Source organism: Notolabrus celidotus, chromosome 9 (genome assembly GCF_009762535.1).
Source record: "Notolabrus celidotus isolate fNotCel1 chromosome 9, fNotCel1.pri, whole genome shotgun sequence".
Classification (NCBI taxonomy): domain Eukaryota; kingdom Metazoa; phylum Chordata; class Actinopteri; order Labriformes; family Labridae; genus Notolabrus; species Notolabrus celidotus.
The window spans coordinates 8,516,484-8,530,143 of NC_048280.1; the positions used below are offsets into that span (position 1 = coordinate 8,516,484).

The 13,660-nt window shown below is 41.2% G+C and overlaps 1 protein-coding gene across 2 annotated transcripts in view; it reads right to left on the reverse strand.

Moving 5' to 3' along the window:
* Positions 1-10,320, reverse strand: part of LOC117818618 (neurogenic locus notch homolog protein 1-like) — a 49,818-nt gene extending 39,498 nt beyond the window's left edge. The window contains exons 1-2 of one of the 2 annotated variants that reach the window (XM_034691570.1): positions 9,973-10,320; positions 9,163-9,244 (exon numbers count right to left, since the gene is read on the reverse strand). In XM_034691570.1, the coding sequence (XP_034547461.1) occupies positions 9,163-9,244; positions 9,973-10,030 (140 nt within the window). In that variant the 5' untranslated portion in view covers positions 10,031-10,320. The remainder of the gene's footprint in view (positions 1-9,162; positions 9,245-9,972) is intronic. The other variant, XM_034691569.1, reaches the window with a different exon arrangement.
* Positions 10,321-13,660: the final 3,340 nt, after the last annotated feature.

Here is a 13,660-nt window from a genome sequence, read left to right on the forward strand (position 1 = left end):
ACAGCAATACCAAACAGGGAATCCCCTCATGTGAGGATAAAAATGAAAGTGAATGTATTTAAAAGCTCCTGAAATAAGTAGTGACGTCTTTTTATGAGCTACAGAAGCAAACAATACCTTTAGTATGAAGTCTGATTATTTCTATAATGTTATTTTTAAATGTCTGTTGGAGAGATTAACTGCACGCTGCAGAAACTGTTTTCTATTTACATCTTCCATGACAAAGGTGTTCAATAAGTGACACTATATCTGTTCAAAGAAAGAGACTTTGACAACAGGGAACCAAAAAAGATCCTCACAGGTACTTTAACAGAATATTAACATGCAGTTTTTAAAGATCAGAGAAATTCAGCATTCATATAATAGTTTTGTCTCCCTTCTTCCCTGTCCTTGCGATGAGATTCTGATCTTTTTGTGTTTTATTTCACTGTTAATTAAAAGATATTGGGGTTTGAGTTGGTGAGACAAAATAAAAAATGTAGAGACAGTTATTTGAGGAGGTCAGGTTGAGCTTTAGGGAAGTCAGATTGAGATTTTTTGTGTTTCTGGACATTCTTTAAGCCACAGTTTATGGATTACTAAAGAAAATAACCATTATTTACATTTGTATTGATTTTAACTGCTATTATAGGTCAGTTGGTGGAGTTTAATTGGCTTTTTTTCAGTGGTATTTTCTTTTAGCTCATCTTTTTCACACTAGAGGCAGTCTCCCAGACGTCTGACATGATGACCAAAAAGATGTTATTAAGACACAAGAAAAAAATAAGACTTTAGCTTTAAAATGTTTTCATTTCTGTCTCTTTCTCTCCAATGAGTCCATCACTGAGCTTTCAGGCAGGAGTCAAACTGTGTTAGTGGAGCATATTTGTACCTCACCCCCCCTCCTGTCTTCCCACCACCCCGTCTCATTTCCTGGCTGTTTGGTTCTGTGCCTGGGCTAAGTCCCCTTTAGTCTTGTCTGATCTGTTTTAAAAGCATTGCCCGAGGGAGGGGGACACTCTGCTCTCCTTTCCTCCACACTTCCCTCTCTCTTTTTCTGCTTCTCTTGTGTGTTTTCCCAGCACTACGTGGCTAACCACAGTGACAACTGTGCCACCATGGGTAGAGAAACCAAACCCGACAGAATGAACGCCTAAATTCAACTTCAATCGCACAAATCACGTTCACTGAAATAAAAATAGCTCTCCAGCTGAAACCAAATCTGGCGCAGAAAACAGGGTTGTTGTTTGTTGTGGAACTGAAACCAAAGTTACCACCAAATCCCCACTGGCTGCAGAAATTACAGGGGAAACGCTGCCCCTCGTTCCCTCTCCTTACGTCCCTCCTTCTTTCCTTCCTCTCTAATCGTACAGGAGAGCTGACCTGGCCAGCCCACATCTGGCAGCCTTCATTAGAGACCCTGTTTATTTGGGAGCATTAGGGACACTGCCCATGGGAAAGAACCTACTCCCCCAGGGAACGACGACTGTGTGTATATATGTGTGTGTTTGTGTGTGTGTGTGTATGTCCTGAGAGTCATAGCTGCCCTAATGACTTCTGCTACTGCTTATTTTACAATCCTGGGAACTACTTAAAGGCTTTTACGGGTGTGTGAAGGTGTAGCTGACAAAGTGACCGGACACTTGGGTTGTTACTGTACGCAGTGACTTCAAGGTTTAAGTCTTGTCGCTGCTTCCTGACTAACTTTCCTCCATAAATCCAGACGAGCGTCGGCTGTTAACAGGCTTTGAATCTATAGACTGAAAAAGCCCTGCAGACACTTAGCTCTCTAGTTAGCCAAACTAAAGCATGAACTGCATCTGAATACTCACTAAAAGATCTCTGTAGAGGGTGAGATGTCTTATATGTTTAAGATGGTATTTAAAACAGGTAGAAAATGTAGTTTATCATATAAATACCAACATCATGTAAACACACAGTTTAAGTGCTGTCTCAGAGTTGTGATCAGAGACTCTATAGCACTGCTCTGCTCTTTTTGATGTAGTGATTCAGACATTTTTGTGTTGTTCGGTAGCAAAGTTATATGGCAATGTTGAGGACAAATTAAGGTAAAATACTGATCAAATACTTACTTATTAGTGTATCAGATGAGTCTTCTTCCTTGTGCTTCATCAATGTCACCAGTTTTTGCAATGTGCTACAACTGCAGTTCTTTTTTTAACCAACTTTTAGGTCAATTTGCAAAATCAAAAGTACATAAAATAGGCTATAAGCAGTCCATGTTTGCTGTAAACCCATACATATACACACAACTATCATGGATCACCTTAACTCTGAAGTCAAATTGTTAATATGATGATTCTCAGTGTAAGTCGACTGATATCGGTTCCTCAAGGCCGATACTGATTCTTAGAAGTTCATGAGACCAATAACTGATATTTGAACTGAAATGTATTAACAGTAAAAATGAAAATCTTTCAAAACTCAGAATGTAGACCTGTGATTTGAAAACACAGGGTTCGGCACTACTAATTAATATCAGATAATTATGTACAATAGCAATGTATGTATTAAGCAGTAGTACAAGTGCTCAGATCTTTCTCTTAAAGGAGCCGTAGTTGTTGGCGGGACACTAAGTGAGACAGAGTGGTGAGGGAGGGACTGACACACCTGGTCCACTTTTTAATTCATTCATTTCATCAGGGATCTGTAAAACAAAACGCTGAGACTCATGGTCAGGCAAATGCTGAATATCGTCTCCGATAATCAGCCAGGCATATAATCGTTCAACCCTTAATTCTAAAGCAAGTTGTGGGGTTATATCACCACCTTTGCATTTATTTCTAAGCACATTAACACATGTTTATTTGCGATATCTACTTGAGAGTTACGCCTTCTAATAAAGTTTAAACTGTGTCATATTTATAAAACATAGACGATTAACACTTCAAGATGTAAGAAATAAAAACAACTCTCAGTTTCAGAGTGCACTTCATTGTCCCTCTAAATAGGTGATACTGTTTTGTACACTTGTATGTACTACTTGAACATTTCGTCTTTATGCTGAATGTTTTCTCATTAGCACATTCAAAGAGACTTAGTGCTGTTTTTTGACTCTGCACATTTCTAGCCCCCAAAACTAGTGTTCTGTCGCAGCTGAGTTTATCTATAAAGTCTTGTTATTGAGCTTCAATGTTCAGCTTTGTTCTTCATATGTGTAATAAAATAGAAAAAAAAGAAACTGAAGCCCTAGAAAAGTCCTGAAGGCCCAATTTACCATCTCCTCCGTGTAGCAGACGTCTCGATTGGTATCAGTCTTACCATCTGCTTCACTGCACAATCCACCCAGTTTAACTACAAAGACACCTCACTTCATTCTCCTAAATACCCTGTGAGTGAGTGCGTGAGCGAGTCTCAGGCAGCGAGAGTGACTGGAAGCTAGAAGCACACCTGGCAGACAAACTCAATCTGTTGCTGTGTTGAGCTGAATGGACAAAACCACAAGTAATCATGGGTATTATGAGGCATGCTGCTGTATGGGTGAGCGCACGTCTCCCTTAGTTGTTCTACTATCACCCACACAAGGACAGGTGGTCCGGCTGAAAGAAGGGGAAAAAAAGAAAAGAGGAAGTGTGGTTTGCAGCATGCCTGGTGTCTTTGGCTCACCCACGCTGACTTTCAGACCCATCAATGGTCAAAGTTTATGTGATCTATCTTGGCATATGCCAAGCAGGGAGGCTAAAATATCACTAATCCCCAGTGCTGAGGTTCCCCACCACCAAGTCAGCCGGAGCGCTCTGACTATCAGCCCTTTCACCAGCCGGACTCTTGCCAAGAGGAACCCAACACCGGCTACAGCGGCCATATAAAAGCCCCGCGCTGTGTGTTTCTCGTTGTGTGATGATATGATCAGATACGGCACCTTTTCTTCCCTCAGGCCACTCTGAGGCTGTTTCCTGACTCTGAATGGAGATGTAGGGGGGGAGCAGGGGGGAGTGGTGAGTGTGGGGGGATGCTAAGATAGACTCATCTGACCCCAGCGAACAGAGGTGCCATTAAGGAATCCCCAGAACCTCAGAGAGACAAGGGCTCACTTTCATTGAAGTGGTTGGATACTGTAGAAGTCGCTGCACATACCAGCCGGGGATTAAAGACTCAGAGGAGGAAAAAGAAGGGCAGCGATCAGAAAATCCTGATTAGGGGTTTTAAACTCTCACAATTTGGCTTTTAAATATTGCACACTCAAACATCTTTCTTTTCTTCTACAATAATAAACTGCATTAAATCAACAGAATTTATATTTAACACTTGCCAGTAACTATTTTGAGATTTGATATGCTATCACTCAGGAGGCAAAACGTGTTAGTGTTTAGGGTGCACGTTAACATTGTTCGACAGCAGCCTGCAGTGTCTGCAAACTTTGTTTTTATTCAGCCTTGTGATTGCAGGCATCGGCTAATTGGCTATGATGCTCAAGGATCCTGTGGATACTGACAAACATGGGTAAGGTAAAGAATACTTTGCCCCTCTCTCTTGGTTTAAAAGTCTTCAGTTTTCTAGGGCGCCTGCTGGCCTAGCTGTTTTGGCACTTGTTTGACTCCCGGCCACGACCATTGCTGCATGTCTTCCCCCTCTCTCTCTACTCCCCACATTACCTGTCTCTCTTCAGCTGTCCTATCAATAAAGGCAAAAAAGCTCCAAAGGTTTAACTCACAAGAATAAAGTCTTCAGTTTTCTAAATGTTCCAGACTTTGTTTGTGAAAACCAGAAGTCAAACTAAATACAAGTAACAGGGTGCTGGTTTAGCTTAGTCGGTACAGTTCAGGGGCAAAGTCTCCAGCTTAGCCACTGATTTGACCCCTGACCTCAGCCCTATGATGCATGTAAATGTACATGGACTGCATTTATATAACCCTTGCTCCAGTCATCTGACCACTTAAAGCACTCTAACATTACATGTCACATTCACTCATTCACACCACATTCATTCACTGATGGCAGAGGCTGCTATGAAAGCAACTAATCCCATTCACACAACGGTGCAGACACCGGACACTTGTATTGCCCGAGGACTCTTCGGCACTCCAGACAGCAGGTCCTGGTATCGAACCCCCAACTTTCCAATTCAGAGACAACCCACTCTACCACTAAACCACAGTCGTCGTCCCCCCCCCCCCCCCCCCACATTTCCTGTCTCTCTTCAGTTGCCCTTTCTAATAAAGTTTTGGAATGATCTTTAATAAATAAATAAAAACAATCAATAGTTTATTAAGCGTTCAAATCAAATAAAGCATGAACTACTTGATTTGTTGAATTTCTTTGATATGCTGACATACCTCCTCCTCAAAAACTCAGGGTCATCATCCATCAAGAACCTAAAGCCTAAAGTCTCATCATGTGACTCGCAGCATTCAACAGGCTGTCAGAAATCCGCCTCATTTTTTCATCACTCTGACTGACTAATGATCAAGGTATGTGATCTCTCTGCAGCTTCCTTCCTCGCCAACCCGACGTCTCTCATCCCTCCAGGCCGAGAGAGAGCAGAATTACTCTCCGAGGCGCTTTGATTCTGCTCATTGTTGTGCCACTGGAATCTGGGAGTTATGTTTCCTGGTCTGGATTGGCTCGGCTCTGTCACTGCTCGCTCCTGCTGCTGCCAAGCTTCAGCGGCAAATGAGAGGCCTCCTCGGAGCAGCGCTTTGGAGATAAACTTCAGTCAGGAGCTCACAGGGCCAGATAGGAGGAGGAGGTGGTATTTATGGTATAGCATGTCAAGTAGGCATCCCTGTCAGACTATATAAAACTGAAGCACCCAATGACACTTAATTATAACTCTTGAATTCAAGAGAAGCAGCTTCTTGATCGAGGTGAAACCAAAACTCAATTATATCAAGATCAAACAGAGGCTCGGAGGAAAATCTCTTTTGGCTGCTTTCATGAGGAATAACTAAAATACTGTTGAACAAAGCCAAAACAGACATCAGTTATCTAACTCATCATATTACATATAGTCTGACCTTTAACACCTCCCATTGGTGAGTAACTGAAAAACCAACACCTCAGAAGTTTAAAAAAAGGTTCCTCCTGCTGTTACTTCTGTGTTTACATCCTCATACTGTTAGTTTTACTCTCACTATCTGAGCCATCAATATTAGGAGATGCACACAAGAAGAACTTATGAAAGAAGAAGTGACTTCAGAAACCCTTGTGCTTGATTCTTGGTAATACTTGGAGTTACATCATCTGGTCTCGGACTTGAGATGCCAAACTGTGAACAAAAGCTGGGGGTATTGCCTTTGAAAGACTCGGCCCTGTTACAGAAGAGGGTGAAGAACAGTTGCTACTAATTTATGCTGGCAAAGTTGACCAACTATGGAAGTCACACTTTAAAGCTGAGTGCCCCTTTTATCAATGCACCAGTGAGCATTCAGCTTCCTCTAAGCTCTCACTGAGCTCAGAGCAATGAAGAAAGTCCTCTGTCGTGCTTTTAAGGGACGGAGTTATCGATAGTAGTGTCAAAATAAAATGTAAGAGCTAGACGACTGTCTATTAAGACAGAGGTAGACAAGTAATACAAGATTGTAAGACTTTTTAAGACATTCTGAGGACCCGAACAGAGAAATATTAACACCACTTTTGCACAGCAGGACAAACTGGCAGAGGTGTGTTATCTTTAACACAGGGCGGCAGTAGCTCAGTCCATAGGGGCTTGGCTTGGCAACCGGAGGGTCGTTGGTTTGAGTCCGAGCATGGACGAAGTTTGGCAAGTGGACTGGGCACTGCTGAGGTGCCCTTGAGCAAGGCTCCGAACCCCCAACTGCTCGGGGTATGCTGGTTGATCATCCTTAATCTGACATCTCTCCACTGCATGTTTGTGCAAAAAATTGTATGTATATACACCAAACTGTGCGTGTAGCATGATAACAAAAATGACACAAGTGGAAAAATTGAATTAATAAAGTATGTTTCTTCTTCTTCTTCTAAAAGTTTAGAAGCTTTTTGCACACCTCATAACATTTCCCCTGCCAACCATTCATTCTCTGTCATTCTCATCTTTAAAGCCAAATGTTCCTTCAACTTGCGTGTTCTCCAGTTCCCCTTTTGCTCTCTCCTGGTCATAATTTGTGAATGCGTACATAATAAGCTCTAAATTCTTGAATTCTTGAGAGTAAACACCAAATAGTTTATGTCAGGTGAGATCAGCTGTGTGAGTTCTTCAGTTTTAGACTTGTGAGTACCTTAACAGTAGTCACAGGTTTAGATCTCATGGTGCCAATAAAACTGTAAAACCAAGATGAGGACTCTGACTAAACAGAACTTTATTGAACCAAAAAGATCAGAAGTTAAAATCAAAAGACCTTACTTTTCAAGTGTCCAAAACTCTAATGTCCAAGATGTTGTTTCAAGTAAAAATCCACCACAAGCTCAAACAACCACAGGGGACACGGTGCAGGTAAGACTCAACCAGCTGACACAGAAGGCAGGAATCAGTTAGACTTAATAAACTCAAGGTAATCAGACTCAGCTGTGACACAAGGCACAGGTGAAACAAATGAAGGTGATCAAAGTGGAGGGAAACACACAGGGGCAGGAAGTAAAACTACAGCAGACACACAGAGAGCAGGAACTACAAAATAAAACAGGAAACACTAAAGACTTAACTAAGACACACAAGAAAATTTACACAGGGAATAAAAGAGCAGAAGACAGCACATGAGGCAAAAGAAAAAAATAATACAGGAAGTAAAAACCAAGACAAAAGCAGCCTGTGACACATGGTATAATATAGGGAATTAAATTTGCACCCAGGGAACGACTATATTCATTATAAATATCTTTCTTTCAGTATGATCCATTATTACTCTCCTAAAGTGCCAAAAAGCTGTTAAAACAGTCTCCTGGTTATCTTTTCAGTTATTCTTTACAGTTCCGCTTTACTATCAAGTTTTGTCAAGCTGTGATGTCCCAACTCAAACTTTTCCCAGGAGTAGCCAGCCCTCTTGTGGCTCAGTGATGACAAACACAATGAAAGAGCAATGCTTTAAACACACACACACACACACACACACACACACACACACACACACACACACACACACACACACACACACACACACACACACAATGCCACAAACTGAACCTTGTGTGCCCGCTCAAACCTTTTCAAATCTGCGAGCTCGTCCATCTCCATGTTTAATTGGAGAAGTCTGAGGAGGAGGACAGTGCAGGGGCACAATGATGGCTTTGTGGCCCAGGGAAGAGGTGGGGAAGGTGATGGGGGGGTGAGTGTGTAATTGAGGGCTGGACAAAACCAGACCAAATTAAGATGTGGCGGGGGGCCAAGATGGCTGCCTGGGTCTTGCAGACTTGAAACTGTGACCCAGTCGGCCTGATGACTTGCCCGGTCACCGAGTTGTGCGACGGTAAGATGACACTGGCTGGTGATGCTCATGCCAGGATGGAATAAGAGCCAAGCGAAAGTAGGCTTTTGTAGTAAAAACCAGTTCTGGGCAGAGCTGGAGCTTATTGGTTTACATGTGGACTGAAAACATCCCAAACATTAGGCAAAGTGCAGACCTTGTTTCTGTTTTTCCGTGGGTTTAAAAACTTTACCCTCTGCCATCTGTCTAAAGGAATGAGAGAGTGAGGAAGAGAGAGTACTGAGAGACACCGAGGAGGGGACAAAATCCCAGGAGAGAGGAGGGGTTTTGGAGTAGGGGGGGGGGTACTAGAAGGACAGGGTCTGAGGGTCTCTCTGGGAAGCCTCACCCAGATTAGTCACACAGAATTAATCGCAGCAGAGAACAATGGTCGCCGAGCTTCTGGCAACCCCAGCTGTCGCTCCGTGAAAGAAAAGAGAAGCAAGATTTAGGGCTGCGAGAGTTTGGCTGCAGAGGGGAGAGTGTGGTGGCATTAACACACATACACTCACACACACACACACACACACACACACACACACACACACTCACACTCTCACACACACAAACACACATTCTCACAGTAGTGACCCCTGTCCTCATCAATGTCCACTCATTCCTGTCTCAGCTCTCTGACCATTTGCCTCCCAGAAATAGCTACAGTGGTTTGATCGCTCGCCCCTCACATGTCAACCAAAAATCTGAATCATCTCAAACTTCACATTCACACATTTCAAACTCTTCACACAGGTATTCCTCATGACACACAAGTTTAAAAAGAACAAAGATTTATTTTACTTACTTGCACTCTCCGTTTCCTTCTGGGGTTGCCTCACACTTCCCCTGGTTCAAACACGACTCCGTGAGCATGGAGCATCTTAGACCTGTGAGATGAAAGTTTTAATTCAACTGCAGCTTTTGTTTAAACTTTGAAGCAACTTTGGAGAAAACTTCTATTTCTGTCCAGGTGAAAATCAAAGTTTTCCTCAGATGAATTATAAGTACACAACACAAGTTGTGCTCCATAAATGTGGAGGCTAGGTGTGACTTATGCCACCTCAAAGTGCAGCTTTTTGTGGCTGAATAGGGACTTGACACTAGTTTGGCAGTTGCATGCTCCTGTCTGCAGCTGTCCCATAAAGAATGTGCCATTTGGGCGGTAACATAGCTTTGCTATATCATAAAAAAATAAAGAAACCGCAGCTCTGAATAAAATCTGCAAAAGGCATGCGTTTACATACGAGTGAGAAAAGTTGGGCATTTCGTGGACAAGTGCACAACTTGTCCGGGCAAAGCACTGCTGCAGCACAGCAAGATGTAGTGCTGAAATATACATTATTTTAGATAATGCAACAGTGGCATTGAATTATTAAAATGAACCAGGTGACTGTAAACTAACAGCTAACTTCAGAAACTTCCAGGATGAGTCAAAAAAGTTTGGGAAGACTATGCTACAGCCCACCTGAGTTGAAGAACACCAGTTTACAAACCTGATGCAACAAGTTCAAATCAAACTCTCCTCCCCACATGAAGGAGATAATAAACATATTACTTCATTATTTTACCTTCCTAAGTCATAAAAGTTAAAGGAGAGAATCTCTCAGTCACTCACCTCGTGATAGGGCTATTAGCGACAACAAGAAAGTTAGTTTCACAAAGAATATATGCATTCCTTCTGGTTTAAAATGGTTTTACAAATCCACGTGGGTTTTTTCATAGATCCGATATAGTGTCTTCCTCTTCGTCAGATAAAAAAAACACGTTCAGTTCATCCCTGAGTACATCCACAGCAGAGAAAGTGAAGCGCGTCTGTGAACTCCGTACATGGGATGTTGTCACTTCAGATCCCGGGTTGGAAATGACTTGAGGGACGCACTTCTCCACCCGCTGCTCCGCAACGAGGGGCGTTATTCCTCCGCGCGCACACGCACGCACGCACAGACAGGCAACACACACACACACACACACACACACACACACACACACACACTTCGCAGAAACCAAAGTTTGTCCCAAGAACACACAAACATCCCCACTTTATGAGGAGATAGTGCTAAGTTTGTTTATTTTATAGTTCTGTGTGTTTTCCCGCGTAGTGAGAGGCTAATTAACAAGTTGGATCCAGCAATTAGTCGGTGTCATTACACACAGTTATATGCAATTCATTCAAAAGTTAGACTTATATGTTGTTTTATTTTATTTGAATCTATATTAGATGCACACAAGAAGAACTAACTCATGACCCTGCACTTTTTATTGCCATCATTTCATGTAGGCTATAAATTGTACTGCTTTAATCATTTAAATACAGTTATCATGATTTATAAAGGGACCAACCCATCTGTTGCTTCTGTAGTTGACAAGCTCGCCCAAGTTATCCTTTATTTCATGATATATTAACTTACATGATTGAAGTTTTTCACATTTGTCAAACTAGTAAATCCTGATGTTTCTCTCTTCATGCTGTTTCATCATTTAAAATGGAAATGGTAAATGGACTTGTACTTATATAGTACTCTTATGGTCTTTCTGACCCCTCAAAGCACTTTTAGACAACTTGTCACATTCACCCATTCACACCATTACACACTGATGGCAGAGGATGCTATATAATAGGGACCATCATTATTAGCTAATCTCATTCACACACTGCTGAACAACAGCTGGATCAATTTGGGGTCAAGTGTCTTGCTCAAGGACTCTTCGGCATGTGACCGCAGGAGCTGGGATCAAACCGCCAACCTTCCGATTGAGAGATGACTGACTCTACCCACTGAGCCACAGCCGCCCTAACAACTAGCTACTATTTGAGTATATCTGGAGACATCTAAAACCATTATTAGGAGTCCACCATAACTTAAATGAGCTCCTTATCCTAAAACGTGACTCTAGAAAACTTTAAATTATTTTGGTTGTGATGCAAACGTTTTTTTTCTCTGCAAAATATATAAGAGCAGTCATCTAACAGCTGTTTTTAAAGAAGAGTTTTATCGTGAAAAATGTCCATAAAGCAAACAGTGACCAAACATAATCTTTCAAATGCCTACATCAGTCAAACCTGGTCCTGTGCTCAGACATCAGGGTCTCACAACCTGTGGGAACCTGAGAACCAGCCTGTTAGCAGCTTGGAAGCTTCCACACTAAGAAATAAACGCTGACGTTGACTCGCATTTGTTTTTAATTTTTAAGAGTCAGCAGATTTAGAAGCAGATTCCCATCAAGTGGTTTGTGAACAGAGGCTGAGCACCTTCACACAGGTAACTGCTGTCATGAACAGGTAGATGACATGAACTGATAACGTGTGTGTTTATGTACTTTTACATTTGTGATCTTGACTCAGCAGTTGAGGATTAAACTTACATTCACTTACCTGGGAAAGAAATGAGTGTTCAAAGAGATCAAATAGCAATGCTTTAAAAATGTCTTATTACCGGACAAACAAAACTGACATATTTAACTTTTACAAATAATGCTGCTCTTGAATTAGAAGGGGAAGTCAGTGTAGTTAAGTGAAAACTGTTAAGTAATTTCTTCTGTGACTTGGGGGAAGTTAGTCAAGTCAGAGGAATTTAAATATCTACTGTATGTGTCAGTCAGGAGAATGCACGTTGTGAAGTCACCCTTTAAACAATCCAGTCTCACTGCAGTTCCTGAAGTCTATAGATTTTTGTTGCCAGGGCACAACCTTTCTAATTTTTTTAGGATGCCCTTGTGGTAAGATAGCAGTAAGAGCAAGGGAGTTCACACCCCACACAGTAATCACATGACTCACGAGGACATGAGGGTTTCTGTATCATAGGTAGTGGAAAATCAAACTTAAAGCTACTTTAACACACCAGAGCTGCATCAAGTATGCTATTAGCTTCCCCCCATTATAGCTATATAGAAGTATATTTAGACATTTTGCAACCAAAAATTAGTCTTAGCTGAACATAACTATGTCATTTTGCAGGTGAACGTGACATGAATCAAGATCACGAGAAACAGATGTTTGGTTAGGTGTATAGGCACCAAAAGGGTCGGCATTCCAAAAATTGGTTTGTGGCATCTCATTTAAAGCTCCTGTTAGTGTAAATGTTGCTGCCCCCTGTGGTTAAAGAGACACCTTCTGTCCTATCTCTATGTTTAAGATTGTTTTCTGACAAAAAATGAATCCTACTTTCTGAAACAATCAAATTTATAACTCATCATGAATATCTGATCTGGAAAAAAGTTTTTCCTTGCCTTGTTGAAACTCACCTTGTCTGACTCCTACCCTGTGCAGCTGATGCGGGCATTAGAAGTTACAATATAGAAGTTGTATATATATTGCTAATGTTCTTGTTTGTTTTAAGAGGTCATGAAGAGGTTTCACTGTTCATTTCAGTACATTTCCTTACCAACTAAAAACTCCTCACTGGAGCTTTAATCATCCCTGGCGCTGCATGTAAATGTGCATCAGAATCAGAATCAGCTTTATTCGCCAAGTATGCTTGAACACACAAGGAATTTGACTTTGGTAAACTGTGCTCTCTTTGTACAAGGCATAAGAATAGGAATAAGAATAAGAACTACAATAAAAAATAAAATAAAAATATAATAACAATAACCTTAGCTATAAATACAAAGAAACAACAAATAGCTTGACTAATATGTACAGGCTAAAATAATATGATAAAGTGCAGTGGTGAGTTGCAGAGGTAGTTTTACATTATAAAACTACCTCTGCAACTCACCACTGCACTTTATCATGCAGGTGAATATGCGTTTGATGACTGAGATAATTATTAGCAGCGTATGCAAAATAACTGTCTTTATAATAGAACAGTCTTAAGTTGAGTCATGGACTCCAGTCCTGTAATACTTGTGTTGAGAGCTTGTGCTGGCTGTAAGAAAACATTGACAAAACTTGCCCAAACAGTACAGTGAGACGTTTAGCTGTAAAATGATGGAAAATAACTTCAGAGGAACGAGTAGCAGCTGAGTTAGTTTTGGTTGGCTGTTCATTTCAAGCACTGTTAAGCCAATAATTATCTGAAGTCCTCTCAGTGATTACATTAATGCTAAGTTTAAACATCTACAGTGACTCAACAACCAAAGAACTTCTTCTGCTGGTAAAGACCACGAGTACAAAAATAGAAAGAGCATTAAAATAAATGTGGAGCTGCAGGCTTTTCGTCATCTTTAATATTGTCACAATTTTACTTTTACATCAAAGTGCACTTTATGTTTTCTTACCTTGATAATTCAGGTGTGTGAAAACTTACAGCAACATACTTTTAGTGTTAACCTATTTCCATCCACTACTCTACTGTTGATAA